Source organism: Cavia porcellus, unplaced genomic scaffold, assembly GCF_034190915.1.
Source record: "Cavia porcellus strain 051 isolate PalLab524CR breed Dunkin Hartley unplaced genomic scaffold, mCavPor4.1 scaffold_10, whole genome shotgun sequence".
In the NCBI taxonomy this organism is placed as follows: Eukaryota; Metazoa; Chordata; class Mammalia; order Rodentia; family Caviidae; genus Cavia; species Cavia porcellus.
In genome coordinates, this window is record NW_026947493.1 from 32,899,204 (window position 1) to 32,924,343 (window position 25,140).

General features: G+C 37.8%; 1 protein-coding gene and 1 non-coding gene across 38 annotated transcripts in view; both read right to left on the reverse strand.

Annotated features, from left to right (window-relative positions):
- Pbrm1 (polybromo 1) overlaps positions 1-25,140 on the reverse strand; it is a 132,674-nt gene that overhangs the window by 20,194 nt on the left and 87,340 nt on the right. For all 37 annotated transcript variants that reach the window (XM_063257221.1, XM_013143857.3, XM_063257234.1 and 34 more), the window contains 3 exons: positions 23,726-23,871; positions 20,837-20,994; positions 3,960-4,143 (listed from right to left, as the gene is read on the reverse strand). In XM_063257221.1, the coding sequence (XP_063113291.1) occupies positions 3,960-4,143; positions 20,837-20,994; positions 23,726-23,871 (488 nt within the window). The remainder of the gene's footprint in view (positions 1-3,959; positions 4,144-20,836; positions 20,995-23,725; positions 23,872-25,140) is intronic.
- LOC111754657 (small nucleolar RNA SNORA2/SNORA34 family) lies at positions 7,338-7,474 on the reverse strand. The gene has a single exon (XR_002789339.1). It is a non-coding gene; the product is annotated as a small nucleolar RNA SNORA2/SNORA34 family (small nucleolar RNA).

Here is a 25,140-nt window from a genome sequence, read left to right on the forward strand (position 1 = left end):
TCATGTTTTGAGATAGCAGGAGGCTGAGATTAAGGATGACAGATTGATTAATCTGGCAGAAGAAATTTCAAGGCAGTCTAATGTTGAGTTGGTAGCATGGATACTGTTTGGAACCTTCAAATAGTTCTACTTTGAGAATTAGAATCAAAGGGCCCAGAAGAGCTGGAGCACAGCCGGGCATGGTGGCACATGCCTGTAATCCCAGCACTATGGAGGCTCAAGCAAGGGGATGGCTAAGAGTTTAAGGCCAGCCTGGGCTATATAGCAAGACGGGGTCTCAAAAAAGAAAAAGAAAAAAGAAAAAAAAAAAAAAGATGGAGCAGAAAGGAACTTGGTTGCTGAAAGAATTAGCATTAAAAAAAGGAGTACTTTGGAATAGGAACATAGCAAAGATGGCCTGAGGGTATAACAAGGACCAGCAGGACTCAAAATTGCAAAGGTAAATAATTTTGCTTTGAGAAGAGGGCTCCAGGATACTAAAATGGCAGCAGCCTGTCAAAATGGGGATAGACTCCTCAGAATTCAGTTTACTTTGCTCAGTTATCCAGGCACTCTGAGGCCTCTGCAACTATCAGCAAGACACAAAAGGGGTTAGCTACTCCTACAGCTGGTGGCAGACCTTACTGTCATCCATATGATACTGGTTTTAGGTACATGGAAAATTCAAGAGTTGTGGGCTCAGAAAGGCTACCATTCAGATTTCAGAAAAAGGCCTGGGAGGCCAGGCAGTATGTCCCTGAGTGGGTAATTCATGAAGCTATGTGAAGCCAGTGTGCAGAGTAGGTCCCAAGATGTTGGAAAAAGCAGGAATGTAGAATGTCTAAGGAAAGCTATGAGGAGTGAGCAATGCCAGGCAAGGTGACAGGCCATGAGAGAACTGGCAGTGATACAAGGATAGGGCTATCTGAGCTCTTTGGAATTTGCATCTTGCCAGTGTCCCAGGTGCTAGACTTGGAAATAGAAAATTTAATGTTTGCCCTGCTTGATTTTGGTCCCATTCCTTTCTAGCCCTCTAGTACTTCATTTTGGAATGGGAATATTTATCTTGTGCCATGTATGTTGGAAATATTTAATTTTCATTTTTCTAGGAACTTGCAGCTAACAGTTTGCCTTAAATTTCAGAGAAGTCTTTGGATTTGGACTTTTCAGCAGTGGTGAAACTGCTGGAATTTTGCTGACTCTTAGAAATGTAATAATGCATTTTACACAAAAGGATGTACATGAATGTTTTGGGGCCTAGGAATAAAATGTTATGGTTTGTATCTAGGTGTTCCCTCATGGACTCATACAAAACTTCTGGGAAGTTAAGGGATTGTGAGCATGTTATACTGGTCATGACTGTGTGACACTTAATTAGTCCACTGATGGGTTTATAGCTGGGTGTGATATTAGGAGGTAAATCATGGTGGGAAGAGGCAGGTCACTGTGGGTATAGCTTGGAAGGATATCTATTCCTCCTCCTTCCTTGATTCCTCTCAGGTTCCTGCCTGCCATACTATAAACTGTTTCTCCTTTGCCATGTGCCCTGTCATGCTGCCATATCTTGGAACCAGCTGACTACAGACTGAAGTCTCTAAAAACAATGAGCCTTTAACTTGTGGGTGTTAGGTATTTTTCTCAGAAGTGAGACAGTAACTAAGACAGCAATCTTGGGCAATAAGAGCAAAGTGGAAGGCATCACAGTCCTGGACTTCCAAGTTGTATTACAAAGCTACAGAGATAAAAAACATAACATGGGGCTGGGGATTTAGCTCAGCAGCATAAGTGTGCCTGGCAAGTGTGAGATGGTGAGTTTGATCCCCAGTACCAAAAAAAAAAAAACCAAAAAAAATTAAATTTAAGGGTTAGGGATTTAGCTTAGTGGCATAAGCGCCTGCCCTGCAAGTGCCACAGTGAGTTCAATCCCTGGTACCTTAAAAAAAAAAAAGGTACTGGCACAGAAACAGAGAAGTGGATCAAGGGAATAGAACAAAGGACACAGAAACAACCTGAGTCATATTTAGCTATCTACTCTATGAAAAAAGGGCCAAAACCATATGCTGGAGGAATGATAGCCTGTTCAAATGGTGTTGGAAGAATTGGCTATCCACATGTAGAATACTAAATCTAACCCCCTTTTCTCACCAGATATTAAAACTAAAATCCAAATAGATCAAAGATCTAAATGTTAAAACAGAAACCATCTGCTAGAATATAAAATAGGTGAAACTCTTGGAAGGCATAGGCCTAAATAAAGACTTTCTTGAACAGAACCTCAACTGCAAACAAACAACAAAATCAACAAATGAGATTAGATGTATCAAATTCAAAAGCTTTCTGCACAGCAAAGGAAACAGAAACTTATAGAATGGGAAAAAGATTTTGCTATCTTTTCCTCAGAGGACTAATGTCTACAAAAATATATAAAGAACTAAAAAAAAAAATCAAAGCTCCAGCAGTGCGTGATGGTGCACATCTGTATCTTGGCACTTGGCAGGCTGAGACACTAGGATCACTGTGAATTCACATCCAGCCTAGGCTACACAGGGAGACCATGTCACACACACAAAATAAAACAACAACAACAAAACCCCCCCAAAAAAATAAGCAATTAAAATGAAAAGAGTTACTCCTCAGAAAAATTACAAATGGTCAATAAATAATGAAAAAATGTTCGTATCACTGGTCATTAAAGAAATGCAAATTTAAACAACACTGAGATTCCATTTTACTCCAGAAAGAATGCCATCATCAAGAAATTAGTAACAAATGATGCTGAGGCGTTGGGGAGAAAAGAACCATTGTATATTTAATGGGAACATAAACTAGTATAACCACTATGGAAGTCAGTGTGGAGATTCCTCAAAAACCTAAAAATAGAAATTCCATTCCATCCAGCTATTTCCCTTCTAGGTAGCTTCCCAAAAAAGCTGAAAACATATTACAGTGATACATGCATACCTGTATTTACAGCAGCACAATTCATAATAGCTAAATCTTGGAAGCAGCCTGTATGTCCATCAACAGATGAATGGATATAGCAAATGCAGTATTTATACACAATGAAGCACTACTCTGCCATAAAGAAAGATTAACTTGTGTCACTTGTAGGAAAACGGATGTATCTTTACACAATAATGTTAAGTGAAATAAATCAAATAAGATTAAATGGTTTTTATTATATATGAGAAAGCCAAAATATAAAGAGAACAAAATAAAAGCAGGAAATGGGGAGATAGATCTTTTGCAAAAGAGAAGTGAAACAGATGGATAAAGGAGGGAAAGAAACAGCATAAAAAAGAGAATTAAGATGTGTTATGTATATATCTAATTCCCCATGAGGTACTACATTTGTACTATAATCATGTACTAATAAAAAAAAATGAAATTACTTTTATTTAGAGAAGTTTGATTTTAAAGAATTCTGCTGAACATTAACAGGATTCTTTGCAGCACTGGATCCAAAGTCAGATCCTAGGGCTGGGGATTTAGCTCAGCGGCATAAGCGCCTGCCTTGCAAGCAGGCAGTCGTGCGTTCAATCCCCGGTACTGATAAAAAAGAAAAAGACAAAAAAAAAAAAAAAAAGAACAAAGTCAGATCCTAGTTGCTTGTGTAAGGCAAAAAGACTTTTCAGCCTGTGGGATCAAAGAATCTCTTGACAGACAGGACATGAACAAGAAGCCAGTATTATCAGAGTCTAAGCCAGTGGTGGTGAACTTATGGCATGCATGTCATGGCAGGCTGTTTGTATCACTGAAAGCTCTAAGAGGTTCATTATCACTGGTCTGAACCAAGAGCACTATGAGAGGAGCTACCAGTTCCTAGCAGATTATGATGATTTTCCTTTATTTTTTAACTGAAATAGTTTTTATTTTTGAAATGTAAACTTCTCCAGTTTAGGATCTAATAAAAGAATTCAAAACACTGGACTGTGCTATTTTGCTGTTGGCTTAAGTGTTCTTAAGTTTCCAAGCCTTACCTGAAGTAGTAAATTTCATCATCTACCACTTTAGCTGAGAGGGAAAACCTTTTCAGTCCCTTGAATTTCTTCATCTGCTTGTCACTCTCATTGTAGCGGCTCTCACAAAGCATAATGTCATTTTCTGGTATTTCAGTTGGCCTGCAGGAGAGGAAGTCTTTGAAGGATAACACAGCACACTTTCCTGAAAGAGCAAGTTGGAGAGAAATTAAAGGAATAAATTGTGGTCATATTTTTTAATTAACACATAATTCAAAAATAAAGATATATACAGGATATATGAGGATAGATTTTGCAGATCAGTATGAGAAAGAATTGAAAGTTTAGGCAAAGATCCATATATGAGTGCATTTTCTTGTGGGGAGGCAACTGATTTTTTTCTCAGACTGAATCCAGGGCCTGTGTTCACTATGCATGAACTCTATCACTAAGCTATATCCTCAGTCCCTGTACAACTGGTTTCTCTTTTTCTTTTTTTAACATTTTGAGACAGGACCTCACTAAGTTTCCCAGGCTGGTCTCAAACTTGGAATTCTCCTGCCTCAGCCTCCCACTGTTTTGGAATTATAGGTGTGCACCTCCACAACCAACTCCACAACTGATTTTCAACAAGGGTACCAAAATAATTCAATGAAGGAAGGAATCATTTCTTCAACAGATGGTAGTAGAACAAATAAATTTCCACATGCTAAAGAATGAAGTTGGATTTTTCACCTCATAGCATATTAAAAACAAAAACAAAACCCCCAAACCAGAATGGATCAAAGATCTAAATATGACAACTATTCAATTAGTAGACGAAAATCCAGGTATAAATCTTTGTGATTTTAATTAGGTAACAGTTTCTTAAAGACACTGACCCTGGGGCTGGGGATTTAGCTCAGCAGCATAAGCGCCTGCCTTGCAAGCCCATGGTCGTGAGTTTGATCCCTGGTACCGGTAAAAAAAAAAAAAAAAAAAAAAAAAGACACTGACTCTAATAGAGCACCACACACAAAAAAGAAAGATACACTAGACTTCATCAAAATTAAAATAAAAAGGACTGGGGATGTAACTCAGTAAGAGGCCAGGGTATCAATCTCCAGGTATTCCACCTGTACAAGTGAAACACAAAGTTACTGTATGATTCAGCAATTCTACTTCTAGGTATATATCTGAAAGAATTGAAAGCAAAGGTTCAAATGTACCTGTAAACCAATAGTCCTAATAGTGTTGCTTACAATAGCTAAAATGTAGTAATTGCCCAAATAGCCATCTAAATAGATGAACTGGTAAAGGAAATGTTGTATATGTACATTATGGAATATTACTCAGATTTAGAAGGGAATAAAATTTTGAGACATGCTACAACATAGATAAAACTTGAAAACACTATGCTAAGTAAAACAGACCATATATAAAAGAAAAAGTATCAAATGATTCCATTTATATGTTGGATACAGGATTATATACAGGATACGTAAATTTATGTGGACAGTAGAATAAAGAAGAGAGAAGTAGAGAGTTATTATTTAATGGACACAGAGTTTCTATTTGGAATGATACAAAAGTGCTAGAAATAGTCAGTGGCAAGGGGCTTAATGCTAGTGAACTGTATACTTGAAAACAGTTAATTTTATGTTATGTACATTTTACCACAATCAAGACTCCTACAAATGGTAGCATATCACTTACACTGATTGATTGATTGATTGACTGATTTTGGGTACTAAGAATTGAACTTAGGATCTTGCACTTGCCAGGCAGATACTGTGCCACTGAGCTATATCCTCAGCCCACTTATACTGACTTCAATCTAAACTTTGTTGAAAAATATATTTTGGGCATTATTGTTTGCATTATTCAACTAGTTATTCCTGATGATGTTTAGGTTATTTCCAAATTTCTACTCTTTTACTGAAGCTAAACATTGCTGAAATAAATAATTCAACACATGTAACAACTAGTACATGATAAATACATTTGAAGCCTAAATTTCTAGAAGTATAAATGCTGGGTCCAAGGATATGTATATACGATTTTATTTTTACAAGTATTTTAAATTACGTTCCTTGGGCTGGAGATTTAGCTCAGTGGCTCAAGCACTTGCCTGGCAAGCTTGAGGTCATACCAAAAAACAAAAACAACAAAAACCAAATTACCTTCCAAAGAGGTTGACTAATTAAGATTAAGTGCAGAGTGGCTAAATACAACTTCCCTATGCTCTTATCTGTCAACTAGTAACAAATGTCTGGACCCTAGACAATTTGACAGGTCATCTTTAAAAAAAAAAGAAAGAAAGGAAAGAGCATGTATTTTTTTTTTTTTATTTTAAAGGGGGTAAAATTAAACACAACAAAATAGGACATAGGAAAGCAATGTAAGAGATATAAATTTCAAAGCTAGATGACCTGAGATCTTTACTGTCTATCATATTGTCTCTTGTTTTCTTCCAAATATTTGTCCATGTCTTCGCATACAGAGAATTCATACAAAACAACATAGTAATAAAGAATGAGGAAGGCGTTTTAGGTCTTCAAAATCAGACAACTGGGAAGTCACTAATGGCTGTCCATAAAGTCTCTCGTTCTCAATAGCTATCTCTACTTTCATGTATACTGAAGTTCAACAAAACAAAACAGGCAGAGGGGGAAAGGTTGCTTGTTTTCCCCTCGATCTAGGTCCCAGCATGGCATGAGTCCCAGGAAATGCCAGTGACTCCTGTCCTGGGCTGCTGTAGCCTGCCATGGTCACAGCCACTCACCGGGGGGGAGGGGTTGCTTGGTTTCTTGGTGCTCCAGGTCCTGGCAAGGCTCAGGTCTCAGTAAATGCTGGTGGCTCCCATCCTGGGCTGCTGCACCCTGCCATGCTCACAGCTGCTCACCAGAAGGGGAAGGGACTGCTTGGTTTTTTGGTGCTCCAGGTCCCAGCATGGCATGGGTCCCAGTAACCAGTGGGTCCTGTCCTGGGCCACCGCATCCTGCCACACTCACAGCCACTCATGGGGGTGGGATGGGGGGAGGGGTTGCTTAGCTTCCCAGCGATCCAGGTCCCAGTATGGCATGGGTCGCAGTAAACGCAGTAAACGCAGTAAACAGGAGCCTGTGGCTCCTGTCCTGGGCCACTGCAGCCTGCCATGCTCACAGCTGCTCACGGGTGGTGGGTGGGTGTGTTTGCTTGGTTTCCTGGCGCCGCAGGTCCCAGTAAACACCAGTGGCTGGGCTGCCACATCCTGCCATGCTCACAGCTGCTCACCCAGTGGGGAGGGGTTGCTTAGTTTTCTGGCACTCCAGGCCCCAGCATGGCAGAAGTCTCAGTAAATGTTGGTGACTCCTATCCTGGGCTGCCGCAGCCTGCCATGCTCACAGCCACTCACCAGTTGGAGGAGGGGTTGCTTCAAGCTGTTTCTTTCTAATGAATTTACCATTTCACTGGCCAAGTTCTGAAGTGGCCAACAGACCATAGAAAGACATCTCTTTTGGCTCCTGCTTGAAACCAACAATGTCAGGAAGCTGCCGGCCTTGATTCAGGGCCAAAAGAAAGAGCATCTAGATAGTTTGTTTTGTATTATATGTATGAATGTATGTATGGGTATGTGTGTATATACACACATACTCATATGTTGAACTGTACAGGTATCTAACCTGCCTGGGCAGCACTGAGTGAAAAGGAATTGTCTTAGACTGCATATAAAATATACAATACAGTTAACATATACAAGTAAAAAAACCTCTTTTTTTATATTTTCACTTAATAAATTATTTTACAAAGTAACACAGTAAGCTCAAGTTTGATAATTAAGTAAAAAAACCTTGTATGTCTGCTTAATAGCAATGAATGCATTTTCAAAGACACACATGTAGGTAGGCTAGAATAGTATTATAAGTAATCATTACATTTTATGTTCCAAGTCACACAAGAGCATGTAATGTTGATAAATGTGGCTTCCTATTCAACTGGCTACATAGGGGGCACAGGCAGCGGCGTTAACACTGCACTATGCTCCCCCTACCTAGTGTTTCATTGTCACCTATGCAGTCTGTGCTTGAGCACTGTAAAACTGAATCAAGAAAAATATCACTAAAAAAACAAAACAAAATAAAACATAATAATGTTAAAAGTTTATGGCCTTTCCAGGTCTGGTAGTGACTTCTGCATTCCCGACGCTCTAGGAGAATGAGGCAAGATCTGAGTTCAGCCTGGGCAATGTAAGTGACTTAGTAGGAATCTATCTCAAAATGAAAAGGCCTGGGCTGGGGATTTAGCTCAGCGGTATAAGCGCCTGCCTTGCAAGCAGGCAGTAGTGAGTTCGATCCCTGGTACCGATAAAAACGAAAAAAAAAAAAACACCAAAAAACAAAAAGGAAAGGCCTTGGGGGTATAGCTCACTGAAAAAATTCTGGGTATAGTTTCTGGTACCAGAGCAGGAAAAAAAAAAAAAAAAAGTATGATCTTGTGGGTTGTATTACTACTGGTCTAAGGCTGGGGGTTTGGAAACATGAGCACTAGACTAAGATTGGGCATATTTCCATTTCATGACTGCTGATAATTTCTTTCTGTTCTTTCTTGCTGTTTTCTGTTAGGCATGATTTTCTTCTAATTGTTTCTAGGAGCTCTTTATATGTGAAAGAAAACTGATCTGCATCTGTTATATATATTGCAAATATTTTCTCAAGGTTGTCACTTGCTTCCTCCAGTTTTGGCCATGTAGAGATTTTCAACTTTTCTGTAGTTGAATTTATCAATCTTTTCTTACATGGGCTCTGGATTTTATTTGCAAGAACACAAACACTTCTTCTGGGCTGGGGATTTAGCTCAATGGCATAAACATCTGCCTTGCAAATGTGCAGTTGTGAATTGGATCCCCGGTATTAAACAAAACAAAACAAAACCCTCTTCCCCTTCGTTTCTTTTGCTATCTTTAATGCTTCACACTTCATATTCATTGAAATCTTTAATTTAATCTGGGAACTTACAAAAGTAAGATGGGACATAAATATAATTTTATTTTTTCAAATAGTTATCCAGTCTCCAACTATCACTTAAAAATCCATGTTTTCAGGGGCTGGGGATTTAACTCAGCGGCATAAGTGCCTGCCTTGCAAGCAGGCAGTCGTGAGTTCAATCTCCGGTACTGGTAAAAACGGAAAAGATAAAAAAAAAAAAAAAAAAAATCCATGTTTTCCTACAGTTATTTGGTGTGTCATCTCTATCATAGTCTAGATTATATCTGAGTCTACTGTTAACCTTTTACTTTGTTCAGATACTCTTTTTTCTTATGTCCCATATAAACCGTTTAAAGTATTGTAGGTTACAATGTTTTAGTAAGGATATCCTCTTTCACTACACTTTCTAGGTAATTAGAGAGATTAATTTAGAGCCAGGTGATGTAGTGCATACCTGTACTATCCCAGCCCTTTGGGAGGATTAGGAAGAAAGAAGGCAAGTTCAAGCCCAGTTTAGTGAGATCTTGTCTCAAAATAAAAAAAGGTCAAGGATGTCACACAGTGTGAAGGCCCCCAGTTCAATCCCCAGCAACATTAATTAAAGCCAAAACCAAAATACATTAATTTACCAGAGCAGCCAGCCCTCATAACCTTCAAATATTACTTTAAAGGTCCAATCTCCAAACACTGTCACATTATGGATGACATTTTATTTTTACTTATTATTTATTTAGATACAAGGTCTCGCTATGCAATTCAGGGTGGCCTTGAGCTCACTTTGTAGCCCAGCTGGGTCTCTAATTTGAAATGATCCTCCTGCCTCAGCCTCCTGAGTACTGGAATTACAGACAGGTATGTGCCACTACCCCTAGCTTATGGATGCTGTTTGACCTATAAATTTTGTTTTGTCTTTTTGAGACAGGGTCTCAAGATAATAGTCCAGGCTGTCCTTGAACTCACTATTTACCCAGGTTGGCCTCAAATTCATAATCTTCTTGCCTCAGCCTTTTGAGTGCTATGATTACTGGTATATGTTAGTATGTCTAGCTTGAGCTATACATAGGACATACATACTGAAATCATAGCAACACTAAAAGGCAAATGAACCAATTGTTGCCAGCGAGGACAAAGGGCAGAGAAGCTGGAAAAAGCCTGTGAGGAATGGGTAGAAAGTGAGATGATATGATAAATGAGGTGTTTTTGTTTTTGAGATAAAGTCTTGCTAACTAGTCCAGGCTGGTCTTGAACTTGCAGTAATCCTCCTTAGTCAGCCTGCCGAGTGTTGGGATTAGAGGTATGCATCACCATGCCCAGCCTCTTTCTCTTTTTGAAAAAAGGATTTTCCCAAAATCTCTTGGGATTTTATGATTCCAAGCTGATCACTGAGCTGCATCCTTAGCCCTGAAAACCAGATTTCACATATACATACATCCATCTGTCAATTACTATAACTCAACTACTATGTTTGACATTAATACCTTCGACTGAAACATGTCTTCTTCCAAGTAATAAGTAGACTTTATAAGCAAGTACCTAAAGATCAATTCAAGTAGTATTTCGAGTGCTCAAAGGAACTCCCTGGACAGGAGGCAACTGTTCAGTTTCCTAGTGCAACAATCACTTTTTTTTGGTAAAGAAGTCATATGTTCACAAAAATATGTCTTTACAAAATACTGTCACAGTCTACTAGTCAGAGATAGTAAGAACAGGTGAATTTATGGGTGAGTTACTTTCTATCCCATTTCTGCTCCACTCATAAGCTACTGTGGCCAGACAGCCAAATAAGATAACTAGGCCTAGATAAGGTTGACATATGGAATTTCTACACTGTGTATTACTGTATGCTCTTTTGTGGATCTCTAGCACATCACCAAAAAAAATTTTTTTTTTCTTTTGGTACCAGAAATTGAACTCACAACCTTGTGTTTGCCAGGCAGGCGCTGTGATGCTGAGCTGTATCCTTGGCCTGTTATCAAATGTTAATAATGTGTTAGGATTCACTGATCAGACCCAGCTAGATCACCATGCTACCTAAGATGTTTGAAAGAGAGGGTTATCTCCAGAAGTGACTCGCAGGTGGCCTTTTTTTGATGGTGGCCACTCTGAGGGCATCTACTAAATCTAGCTAAGGGGTATAATGTTTGCTTACAAGAGTGAAGCCCTGGGTTTGGTCCTCAGCACCAAAAAGTTAAGACAAAAACCAAAACCAACAACACCCCCCCTCCCTAAATAAGAAAAGAAAGAAAGAAATAAACAAACAAACCAAGCCAACTTCCTTTACACTCAATTTTACTTCTACCTGGGCAAATGACAAACTAAGGCTATACTACAATTTCCTTTTTCTGGGTCTTGCTGAAGACTTTTATTAGCTCATCTCTGGCCTCCTTACCTTTTATACTAATTTCAACAGCAGCCCTAAAGGCAGCTATCAGGGTTGTTGTTGCTTGACATAGTAATTACGTCTACAGCTGGGTCTTCTGTATGTTCAGTTAAGCACTTCATGGCCTGAGTTGCTGTATGTAATACAGTATAGCCGAAGGCATTCGAAGGTCTGCTCTCAGGTCAGGGCATTACCATGAGCTGCCACAGAGCACATTCATCTCCTTACTTATCTTGAACCAATGTAGCATTATCTGCCGTTTCTTTTGTGAGACGGTAAGGCAGGTGAGAGACTGAAAGACATCCTGATTTCAATCCTGACATGAGCTTAAAAATGTATTTTCTAACTGCTATGGAGTAACTAAAGGAAACTCCATGGTCAGCACAGTATCATTAGCATTGTGATTGTGACCTTCCTTCCTAATGGTCTCTGGGAGTTATGCTGGTTATTTAAAGGCTCATATAAATTAAAAATTCCCCTTCCTAATGTGAGGTTGGAGACTATTAACTGGATAGAGTTCAGTTAGTTATCGCCCCTCACTACTCCCCACATTCTACGGAAATGGAGAAGCCAATCCTTGAATTCAATATACCCTCATTCTTGAGGGTGTACTTTCATTAAAGACAGCTGCCACTCCAAGCTCTGCCTGCTTAGAAGTCTTGCAAGTGTACGTTAACTCCAAACCTAAAATAGACAGGGACTGCTCCGAGTCAAACTCACTCTTGAGTTTTCAGTCCACTCCCACTCTGTAAAGTATACTTTTCTTTAATAAATCTCTGAAGGCAGATTATTACTTTTATGTTTTTGCTCAATTTCTTGTTCTGTATACAAATATGGATATCAGGAGAGACTTATAACACTTGTCTGGTAACAGTGGGGTCTCATCATGTTGCACAGGCGGGCTTCAGACTCTCAGGCTAAGGGATTCTTCTGGCTTAACCTCAAGTAGCAACAGGTGCCCTGAGCTCAACATTTGCCTTCTTAATTCAAACATTTCACAGTTCATTGCTATCAACTTTTGTGCCACTTCAATAATGATACCAAAATTTTTCAGAGTTGCAACTGCAGGTTTCTCACAGTGGTCTAGTCACTGTATAATCTATGAAGACAGGATTGCTGAGGCTTGGAATACAGTATCTTTATAAACTTAACAAAATCAATAGTGGAACATCTTTGTTTTAGAGGTTGTCTCCTAAAACTGGTATTATTTAGAATTCTTCCTGAGGCAGCATGTATTAATTTGTGATAGGTTACACTTTGGGGGTCCTAAGATCTTCAATGAACACTGTGCTGGAGGCAGTCCTCCTTGAGTTCTGCCAAATTATTGGTGGTTGCCTCCTCTAGCCACTTGGTACTATTACCTGTGCAGATATGCAGCCATAATACCTTGCCTGTGAAGATTTTTTTCCTCTTGTATAAAAAACTGTGCTGCCTTTGCCCCATCTACCTGGAAGGTGGATGGGGCAAGGCAGCCCATGTGTTCCATCACTACAGCACCACCACCTCTGCCACATGCAGCAGGCTAAGTGTATACTTCGTCCCTATCACCTAGGAATAAAAACTGAAAAGCTTTTACATATTTATGGAACTAAGAAGTCCATAGGATGTATGTTCAGAAAAAGCCTAGGAAGTTGATAATGTTTCACGTTTGGCTAACATTTATGCTTTGTGCAAGTAGGAATTACAGGTAGAGTGGTAAACTGCAGGGTTAAAAGTTAAAGGTATTTACACAAAGATACAGAGGGAATCTAGACGCAAAGACTGGAAATTTTGTTGTAGGCATTTAAAACAAACTCTTTCACTAGCTGATCACTAACCTAATAGGACAGAAATTTCAGTGATCTCTCACAATAATGATACCAATATATAAAAAAAGGCTTAATATATAAAATAAAGTCACTGAACGAAAAGTATAACCCATAATAAACAATAAGAACAAAGCTTGAAAAGGGCAAGAATGTGATTTTCAGATTTATCCCATGATGGTATAATATTCGAAACATCCAGTTTTTAACAAAAACTTATGTAGCAAGCAAAGAAATAAAAAAATATAGCTCATTGTTAAGAAAAAACAGAAATTATTCCTGGAAAGCCTAGAAAATGGATTTACTAAACAAAGACTTTATTTTGTTGCCCTAGAGTTATATCAGTATCTCCTTATAATTTAAGCACCTTTTTAGGGGTCAATCACTTGTCTACAGCACTGCACTGTTTATTAAACTTTTGACACATCCTTTTTTGGGGATGAAAAGTTAAAGGATAGCAAAGATTTATTTCTTCAAAGCCAACATGGGCAAACTTTTAAACAATAAATGATCAAAAATTTCAATTAAGAGTCTTTTGAAAGAAAAGTATTGAGAAACTGAGCATGGTATTGCACACCTATAACCCCAACATTTGGGAGGTGAGGCAGGAGGATTGCCCTGAGTTTGAGGCCAGCCTGGGCTACACAGACACTGTCTTAAAAAAAAAAAAAAGATATCAAGCTTTGATAATCTTAGGCCAAACAATAGCACAAAAGTTGGAGAAAGCTGGGTGTGGTGGCACACACCTGTAATCCCAGTGCTTGGGAGGCTGAGAGAGTAGGATTCTTGTGAGTTTGAGGCCTTAGGTCACATATTGAGCTCAAAACTAGCCAGAACTACACAAGAGTTATGTCTAAAAAAAAAAAAAAAAAAAGTAGAAATAGTTCAGTTCAGTTAGTAATAATGAAAAATATTTCTCATTATTTCATCATAAACAGGATTATCAGATATTTTTTAAAAAATCTAACAAAATATGTCTGAGTTGAATAATTCAGACTAACCTGTTAGTTATGCAAGGAGTTACAGAAAAGTAATGTTTTTGAGAGTTTGGAAGTAATATCAAGATAAAATTTTTAAATATTTTTCAAAATGGTAGACTAAGGGGGTTGGGGATTTAGTTCTGTGGCCTAAGTGCCTGCTTGGCAAGCGCAAGGTCATGAGTTCGATCCCAAGTATCAAACAAACAAACAAACAAACAAACAAACAAAAAAAGGTAGACTGAATGTATACATCTATTTCAAATATCCCTAAATTTCTACTGAAACAAGAAAAATGAACTAAATCACATATGACAACAAGAGTTTAGAATACAAAAGGACAAATTTAAATCCTGGAAAATACAAAAAAGAGGATCAGATTAATGAAGACAATCAATCAATGAATAAATGGAAAAAAGCTCTGAGGATGCCCCTTGCCCCATGGTTGCTCTCATAAAGCTCTAAACTCAGGAAAATGTTGGGTGGCTATTTATTTTTTATTTTATAAAAAAATAAGACAGTTTTACAAATAAGATTAACAATAGTTATTATACTGTGCATCATTTTTCTTCAAAGTAGTTACTCAAGGAAAAAGATTCTTGCAAAAAAAAAACAGACAATAACACAAATCCTTCTTTTTAACAAACGAAGATTAACTAGTAATAGAAATGAAACTGATCAGCATATATATTACTTTTTAAAAAACGAATTAATTTGGGGAAATATTTGAACTTCTCCTTACTTCCTGTTTATCTCTTTTCTGTTTTGCTCTTTATTCATGTGTATAATATAAATGAAGTCTGCTAAAAAAAAGTACACACATTTCAGGAAAAGAAAAATAGTATGATGTTTTTCAATGGATGGTGTTACCCTCAAATGGGGGACCCTACAGGGTGCTGCATGTCACAAATAATGAACTATACTGCCAGCTCATAGAGAAGAAATTGAAAATGCATACATAGCAATCTCAATGACCAAGATTACCCAAGCAGTAGTCTGTTGTACTAATAAATATCTCTAAGCTAATGGTCACCACTTGGAGCACCTCTTGCAATTGTAGAGGCAAAAAATAAAATAAATTTATTATTGAAATATTTTTACAAGTTTTACTTTTCGTGACACTTTTTGGCTCTCTCTCCATACACACACACACACACACACACACACACACACACACACACAGAGTAGTTTTTCATATAAGAGAAACCATGGGATATTTAAGCTTATGTATCTGATTTGACTTAACATTTTATGTTTTCAAATTGTATTCAGTACCTATGAATGCCTCGAGTTTATTATGGCAACACAGTACTCCACTGCATATAATTATCATTATTTTCCTTATCCATTCATGTGTTTCCAAGATCTAGCTATTATAATTTGTGCTGCTATAAACATGGATATGAATGTACCTCAATAGTATGATTTTAACTTTTTTGGGAAGGTATCTTAAAAGAGGATAGCTGAGGAATCACCACACTGATTTCCACGGTGGTTTTATTAGTTTATATTCACACCAGCAATATAGTAGAGTTCCTTTTTCCCCAAATATTCATCAGCCTTTTGTTTGTTTTTATTTTTTCAGACAAGGCCTTGCTATGTAGTTCATCCAGGTTGGCTTTGAACTGACTATATAATTCAGGCTGGCCTCAAACTCATGGTGATCCTCCTGCCTCAGTCTCTTGAATGCTAGGATTACAGGGATTCATGGCCATACTTGGCATCAGTATAATTTTAATTTGCATTTCTCTGATTATCAGAGAAATGCAAATTAAAGAGATGATGAGCTGAGAAAGGGTCTAGCTATAAGTAGTTCAAGCTGGCCTTCCGCCTCAGCCTCCCCAGTGCTGGGATTACAGGCAGGCACTACAACACCAAGCTTCTTCTATTTCTATTCTATTCCATGGATGCACATGCCACGTGTTTTTAATCATGTTTTATACTATGTCCTCAAGCCTGGATTAGGATGCTACCTGCTTTGCTTTTTTTTAATCCTGAATTGCTTTTGCTCTTCTTGGTCTTTTCTGGTTCAATATAAATTTTCTAAAGAAAGACTTTTAATCATCTGTTTTAAGAGAGACCTAAAACAGGTATGTATAACCTACTGCCTATCTTTTGTCCTCTAATTTTTTTTTTTGAATGAAGAACTGTCTTGGGACATTTATAAAATACTTAATAAGAGATAACTATATTAACTGTTTATATAGAGATAAATATATTAACTATATATAGTTAATATTTATAAATAATGAAATTTTCTTCACTTTTATTATAACATTAAAAAAAAGGTGGGCTGCAGATTGGACATGGCTAGTTACTATGAGAAACTGTAAGGAACTAAAACAAAACAAAACAAAATAGAATTATGTCTCACTAGAGATTATCAGAAAGTGACAGAATTTATAAAAGCTAAATAGAAATCCTGAACCTGACAAGTACAATAACCTAAATGAGATTCAACAGAAGATTTGGACAGGCAAAATAATCAGTACACTTAAAGATGTGTCAGTTAAAGTTATCCTGTTTGGATTTTATTCAAATCTGCTATGATTGATAGTACCAAGTTTGAGAGTATAGGCAACTACACTGAAGATAACAAGACTCACTAGGATACCTGTTCTGGTTTGATTATTACCTGCTTTTGAAGTTTTACACTGTCTAAAATGTTTTGTTTTTATTAATATTATTATGTACTGCTATATTCAATTATACTATGCGTGATGATACGGACAATTCTATTGAAGATAACAAGAGACAACACAGTAACCATTGTAGAACTCCTTGTATTATAGTTTTATATGACTTTTTCATTTCATATTTTTATAGGAATTTGTTTTGTTTTGTCTTGCTTTGTTTTGTTTTTCCCTTTAATATAGAAAGGATAGAAATACATGGAGAGACTCATGCATGCGTAGAATCTATAAACAATTTGTGAGAACTGATCATGTAACACATGATGAAATGAACAACTACTTTAAAGAAAAAGAGACACTACAGTACCCAGTGTTAATCCCAGAGTGTCATGATATGAAATCCAGCAATATTATTCTTTGTTCAGAGTGATTTTAGCCTGTTTTGTTTTGTTTAATCTTAATATACATGAAGGTATGGACAGCTATTTTGAAGAGAATGAGAGACATTATGATAGCCATTGTTGACATCCCTATTGTCTGATCTTGAAGTCCTAAAACACCTTCCTCATCTTATTCAGATCAGTTTTATACTATGTTATTTCATGTGAATTCTCTGTATGTGAAGATATGGACAACTATTTGGAAGAAAACAAGAGACAATATGATAGTGAACATCTCTTGATTGTCTTGCTTTGAAATTTGTCTCTTACATTGCTTTTTTATGTTCTGGTTAGTTGTATTTAATTTTATCCTCTTTAAAATAAAAATTAATCCTGTCTGAGGAGAAGAAAAATAAAATGAATAAAGAAAAATGATTCTATGACATCGCTAAGATACCACTAAGTAAATCACCATAGGTATAATGGGAATTGTAGGAAGGAAAAGAGAGAAAGTAGTGGAAAGAACATCTGAGAAAACAGTAAGCAGAAACTTCCCAAATTTTATGAAAGATATTTAAAAAACTATTAAAAGAAAGTTCTCTATATAACAAATATCCTTCAAAAATTAAAAAGGTAAAGATATTTCTAGATAAACAAAAGCTTATCACTAGCTCTGCCATATAAGAAATGCTAAAGGGAGTCACTTAGGTTGAAAGGGGACTAGACAATAACTTGAAGTTATACAAGGAATGGGGCTAGGGATTTAGCTCAGCGGCATAAGTGCCTGCCTTGCAGGTAGGCAGTTGTGAGTTCGATCCCCAGTACCAATAAAAACGAAAAAGACAAAAAAAGAAAAAAGTTATACAAGGAAACAAACAAAAATACCAATACAAATAAATATATAGGTAAATGTTGAAAATCTAGTATTAAGTACTCTGAAAGGCTGAAGCAGGTATATTGCAAGTTTGAGCCCAATCTGCACAAACTAGTGAGACCATGAATCAAAATAAAAAATAAAAAGGACTGAGGATGTAGCTCAATGTAAAGGTTCTGGATTCAATTGCCAGTAGAGAAGAAACAAAACAAAACACAGTATTATTATAATCTAAACCAAACCTCTCTTTTTAATTATAAACGTATGTCAATGGGCATATAAACATGGCAAAAACATCACAAACTGGGTTGGAGGTATATATACAGTAGTTTTTGTTACTACTGAAGCTAAGTTAACAATAGTGGCTAAATTAGAACTAATTCAAACTAAGTGGTCACAAAGTTAAGATTCATTGTAATTTTTAGGGTAGCTACTAAGGAAGTAATGAGGACTGTGAATGCAGCTCAGTGGTAGGACACTTTCCTAGCATGTGGTGTGAGGCCCTGAGTTCAATTCCTAGCAATGTACCAAACCTCCAAACAATCAAACTAAAACTAAAAAGCAAACAATACCCAAAGGAGACTTTAGTCTCAAATTCATTATACTCCTGGTGCTCTGGGATGAGTTTACATTAGGAAGTAAGGCTGTGTAGGACTGCTTTAGTCTGGAACACAATTTGGAAGGAATATCTTTTCGTTGTTGTTGTACTAGGAAATGAACACAGGGCCTTCACACTGAGCTAAACCTCTGGCTCTTTTTATTCTGAGAGAGGGTCTCACTAAGCAGTATAGGCCATCTTCAACCTTGTGACTCTCCTGCCTTAGTTTCCCAAAAAGTTAGGCTGCTACAGAAAGATAAGAAGCATTTAATGACTTTATTAGTCTTTGTATCTTTTCCCCAGTATGGAAAAGCAAAAATCTGTTACACAGTTAGACATTTTTACCATATCCAATTCTGAAAAACTTGAAAGCAAACAATGTGTGTGTGCATATACATATATATATATATATATATATATATATAATATATATTCTCATATTCTATGTAGCCCAGACTGGCCTCAAACTTGCAATGATCTTCCTGCCTTATCCTCCCTAGTACTGGAATTACAGGCATGCACTACCATACCCAGTTAAAATACTTTTTAATATACAAATTTTGTTTTGGTTATGAGCATGACGACTTCTTTACAACCTTGAGCAATAGGAGCTGGTATGTAGAGTGGCAGAGTGTATGCTTACCACAGATGACACTTTGGGTTCAATCACAGCACCAAAACAAAACAGAAACAAACAGAAAAAAAAAATACCACTTGATACCATAATCTTAAGTGACATAAATTGGACACATGTGTAAACACTGCCGTGGTTCTTTGTTGTGAGAAACCAAAAGTGTAAATGGGACCAAAATGTATAATAGGTATTGTGAAATAGGAAGAGAATGTTCAAAGGGGGAAAGGAACAAAAGAGGGGGAAAGAAGGGAAAAATTTTTTAAAAAATGAGAAAAGAAGCCAGGCATGATGGTGTACTCCTGTAATCCCAGCTCTTGAGAGGCTGAGGCAGGCAGATTGTTGCAAATTCAAGACCAGCCTAGGCTACAAAGTGAGCCTGAGGCTAGCCTGAACCACATAGTGAGACCCCATCTCAAAAAGACCCCCCCCAAAAAAAAAGAGAAAGAGAAAAGAAGGAAAACATGGAAACAAAGCTTTTGTAAATGGGGAGAGGAGCAGGGGTTGAAGGAAGGGCAGGGGAATGAGAAAAAAACAAGTTATACCATGTACAGGTACAATTCTCTATGATGACCAAATTCTCTACGACGAATGTGATCATTATGTATATCTGAAATGTAACAATAAAATCTGATTGAGAAAAATAAAAAACCATGAGCCATCAATGTAAAGCTTGTGACCAGTAATTATTGTTTTTTTTTTTTTTTGGTACCAGGGATCGAACTCACGACCTTATGCTTTCCAGGCAGGTGCTTATACTACTGAGCTAACTCTCTGGCCCTGACCAGTAATTATTTAGGAAACCATTCCAAAAGATGCAAAGAGTAGCTGAGGTAAGTAAGCCTTAAAGGTAACTGAGCCAGAAGAATTAACAGCTGAAAAAAATATTGGCATAATACTTGATATATATGACTAGAGCCAAGAGACAGAATGTCACAGTGAATACTCACAGGATGAGGAAAAGAAAACAAAACAAGAGTCTGAAGCAGGGACTACAGTAACACCAGGGTTAAGACACTAAGAGAGATTGAATCTTTTGACTGTGCTCTCCATTTTCCACCTTGTTTTTATAGCATAGTCTCCACTCTGCAGCAACAATGATTTGTTCCTTTGTCAGCTCACACCTCCATTCTACTCAAACCTCCTCCCTAAACTCCACATTCAACTATTGTACTGTCTATAGGACCCACTACCATGACTGGGTGCCCAACCCCTTCAGAGTGCTCATTCCCTACCACTCCTACTGCTCTGTTTCCATAACCCAACTTTCATTATTATCTTGGACATGACTTGATATTCTACCGTAAGGCTTTTGCTGTGCCTAAGAGTACAACTTCCAGCAGTCCAATGGTTTTCCGATGTATTTCAGGACTCTACTAGCATGCAATGTAACACAGGGTTTCTGCTGATCACCCACCTTGCATCAAATTATACTTAGTCCCCTTACTCTGCTTTATTTTCATTGGTAACCTCTGTTACCACCTCTGTTCTGTACCTTTGTTTTTAAATTTACTTACCAGATCCTCAGCTTCTACTCCCACATAAGTCTTTAAGAGAGCAGAGTCTGGTTTGTTCACAACTTTAACCCTAACATCTAGAAGCATCCTAGCACATTAATATTCAATCAATTTTTATGGAATGACTGTGATTAAATGAAAAAGCATAAACACCTACCCAAAATACATGTCATAGGGCAAGTTTCTTCCAGGTTACTCAGAAACACTTCTTTTTTGTAGAACATTTTTGTGGGCTCATGCTCTGTCTCTTCTGGATGAATGAAGATGGGACCATAAAAATATGCAGCTCCATCTCGGACCCATACTTTTTCAATTCTTGGGGGGAGGGGATGGAGAGATAAGGTTACAATAGTATCATTTTTGAAGGATTACTCTAATGAAAAGTCTCTTAACTATAATAATATATACCATTTAGAGGAGTTTCACTGGGTGTTTTGATAATGAGACAATTTCATTTGTTTCCCTCTTTTTCAAGCACATGAGAAGATGCTTGGAAAAAGAACATATGGCAACTCACCTGAGAGAAAAAAATTTTTATCATGGCACCAAAGCATATAATTTAACAGTGTTTCTGACTCCCAGGTTTTCTGTCATAAGACTTATGAATCCAAATAAAGACACAAATTTTCAATATGAGCTGGGCATAGTGGTGCATATCTGTAATCCCAGCACTCTGGAGGCTGAGGGATGAGAATCACGAGTTCAAGGCCAACCTGGTATATATAGTGAGTTCAAAGCCGGCCTAGACCCTTTCTCAAAAACACTTCAATATGTAGGGTAAGATCACACAACTGGCAGACATGCCTTTAACAAAGGAAAGGTTGGTAATCCTTTTGCAGTGCAAGATCTAAAGCCCCTTATCTCCTGAGAGTTTGATGGAAGTCAGAGACTATCTTCCTATTAAAAAAAAATTAACATGTCTGCTATGTGCCAGATACTATACTATTTCCCACTACCAATGCATAAAGTTAATGTTATTGCCCCATATTTTCCTGGTTCCTGACATGAAATAGCATCCTTATTTCACTTAATAGTAACTTCAAGGCTGGGGATTTAGCTCAGTAAGTGCCTGCCTGGCAAGTATGAAGTTGTGAATTTGATCCCAGTATTCTCCCCCGCAAAAAAAGTAACTTCAACCTTTCAATTCTCCTGGCCCATAAACAGGAGTCATTCTTTACTGCCCTCAGACCCATATCTCATTTATTAAGACACTATGAACATGGTCTTCAAAATAGTAGCCTTTGCCATCATGTGGTCTGAGCAACCATCACTCATGCCCTGATTATAGTAATAGCTTTTTAGCAAATCTTCTTCCTTCTATCCATGACCCTTTACAGTCTACTCTCAATAATCAGAAGGCAGAGCAATTCTGTTAACACCTACCTCAAATGTCACTTCTGTACCTGAAACAACCCAAAGACACCATTTAATTTTGTAAAAGTCTAAGTACCCACATGATCTGTACACTATCCTCTGCCTTTAACTCCAACCTACCTCACACACCCTCTGCTAGTAAAACACTGCTGGTCTGAACAGGCCTGATACACCTCCTTTTCAGACCTTTGCACTGACTATTCACTCTGCCTAGGTTACTTTTCCTATGGATACTCACAATTCTTACCCTCTCAGTTAAGTGTGAGCTTAACTGCTCAGTGAGCTGTGTAATGCAGACTGTCCTCCTGTCTCCTACCATGCCTGATTCCCTTTACCCTGCTTTCAGCTTTTTCAACAGCATGTATCACAATGTAACAGATTGTAACTTTACTTACTCAATGTTTGTCTTCCCACTAGAAAAAAGCTCCACAGTATTAAAAGTATTTGTCTCTTTTACTCACTAACATATCCTCAGAGCCTAGCAAATAGTAGCTATAATAAAGGTCTACTGAAGTAGAATAAATCTGATGAGAATAAACCCACAGAGGTAAATCATTTGCCTAAGGATATGCAACTAGCAGAGCTGGGAATATAATCAAGATCTCCTGGAACCAACTACTGTTATTTTATTGTATGTTTGTTTTTTCATAGTGCTGTGGGTAGTACTTAGGACCTCTTTGATTTGCTAGAAAAGTACTTTACAATAAACTGCATCATCAGCTCCCAAATGCTGCTCTAAATCACTGTCCTTTCCAGCCCAATCCAGTACCTGACTCCTTCACTGATGTTTCTTTCCCCAATACTAGGGAATGAACCCAGGTCCTTTGCATTGAGCTATGTCCTCAGTCCTTTTTTAAGTTTTTATTTTCATTAAGGTCTCATTAAGTTGCTGAATTGCCCAGGCCATGTTTGAATTTATAATTTCTTGCTTCAGCCACTCGAAGTTGTGGGATTACATGAGTATGCCACCACTCTTGACTTGTCGTCCAACTATACTTTTATCCTTTCATCAATTTACTTGCTCATTAAATATATAAGCCTCTACCATGTTTCATGCACTATGATTTGAGCAGGGTATACAAAATTCAGCAAAAAGAGCTAATTTCAGGGCATGTGGAAAAGCCAGGGATAGAAACTTGACAATATAATAAATACCAATGTATGGTATATACTCTAAGGAGAAGGAAATGCATGGTTCTCTAGGAGTAGAGACCTAACCCAGTCTGCAGGGTAAGGAAAGATTTCTTCTAGGAAGTTACCATTTCAAATGTAAGCTAAGCAGTTTACAGTACAAAATGGGAAGGGAGATTCCAGAGCTGAGAAATCTGCTAGTGTTAAGAGAAGAAAAAACTAAGAGCCAATGAATGAATTTTTTTTTTTTTTTTAGGTTTTTAATTTTTCAGACAGGATCTTGCTGTGTAGTTTAGGCTGGCCTTGAACTCATGGCAATCTGACTGTTGGGATTTACAGGTATGTGTCACTACATCTGGCAAATGGATGAATGTAAAGAAAGTGGTTAGAAGGAAAAGCAGGGGAAGTATGGTTTGAAAAGAAGCTGGAGAATTTTCCAGAAAAGGGACTTCTGTCTTAGTATCCTAAGAGATGAATGTCTACTGGCTCCCAATCTCAAGACCCAACTTTATCTTCCCTACCATAGGGACAGACAACTCACCTCCCAACACGAGGGCGCACCAGACCATGGGACTTGATGAAGACACAGTCTCCAACTTTTAACCACATGTCATTGTAATGGAGCTGCTCAAAGTAGTGACAACCTGGCTCTCCATTGGACATTTCCACAGGGACATCTTCTTTATCCTACAGTAAAAGAAATGGTGGAAGAAGGACAGCTAACAATCAAGGAGTAGACAGAAAAAAAAAAGCAGACTTTCCTTCACATTAACTTAAAAGAAAAGTCTACCATAAATGGCCTTACCAAACACTGTAATTATTTTAAATTTCTAGATATTTTTCATAAAATAATGTTATTCTAAAATGCCTTTATCAACTCCCTATTCTTCCTTCCCATTCCTATGGCTGTTAGGAAAAACTACTGGAAACAACATTACCATTCAGAAGCAGACAAATTCACACACTGTTATGGAGTATAAGAAGTAAACTTTTCATAGGTTTTCCCTTTACTGTATTTACTGAGCTTCCTAATTCCACCCACCCATCTATCCATCCATCCATCTGGTTAACTGGTTGGTTTTTTGAGACAGGGTCTCACTATGTAGCGCAGACTAGCTTTGAACTCTCAATGTTTCACCTCAGCCTCCCAAGTTCTGGAATTATAGGCATGTTCCACCAAACCCCCCCCCCTTTTTTTTTTTTTTTTTTTTGTCTTTTTGAGACACGGTCTCACCATGCAGTTCTGGCTGGTCTTGAGTTCACTTTGTAGCCCAGGCTGGTCTTAAACTTGCAATGATTCTCCTGCAGGCTAGGACTACAAGTATGCACCAACACACCCGGCTTCTCTTGTTTTTAAATCTCTTTATAAACTCAGTCCAGTCAGTATCTTTGAGTAGCAAAGTTCATTTACTGCACACTCAGGAAAGCAATACAGTAGTTCTTTCTGTCCTCTATAGGAACGTGAAATTAAACAACTCGTAGCTCAACCTGTCTTTATAATCTACTCCTGTGGGTGACATGAAAAAGAATTTCTCTCTCCCTTTCTATCTCTCTAGCTTTAATCACTGATTATATCTAGTGAAATGAGAAGTCAGGGAATCCCCTGGGTCAGGGAAGCCATTGATCAGCACAACAGAAATGAAAGTAAAGACTCGCTACTTATACCACAGTAGCACCTAGAAGCAAGTAGAAGTAGCTACACCAAGTAGAAAGGAGGTGAGCATATAAATTCCAGGAGGCAGGTCAGAGTAATGGAATGAGGTAACCTCCGACTGAAAGCCACTTCCCTCCAAGCCATCTCCACATCCCTTAGAAGGCACGTGAGAGTAGGCCTAATGTGAGAGGTGCAAAGCCCTGGGAACCCACACTGTCCAGACAGTGAGAGGAAGGTAGGTCCATGTCAGAAGCTTCCTCACCCTCCGGACTCCTCCCTCTGATTCTCTGCTTCCACAGAGG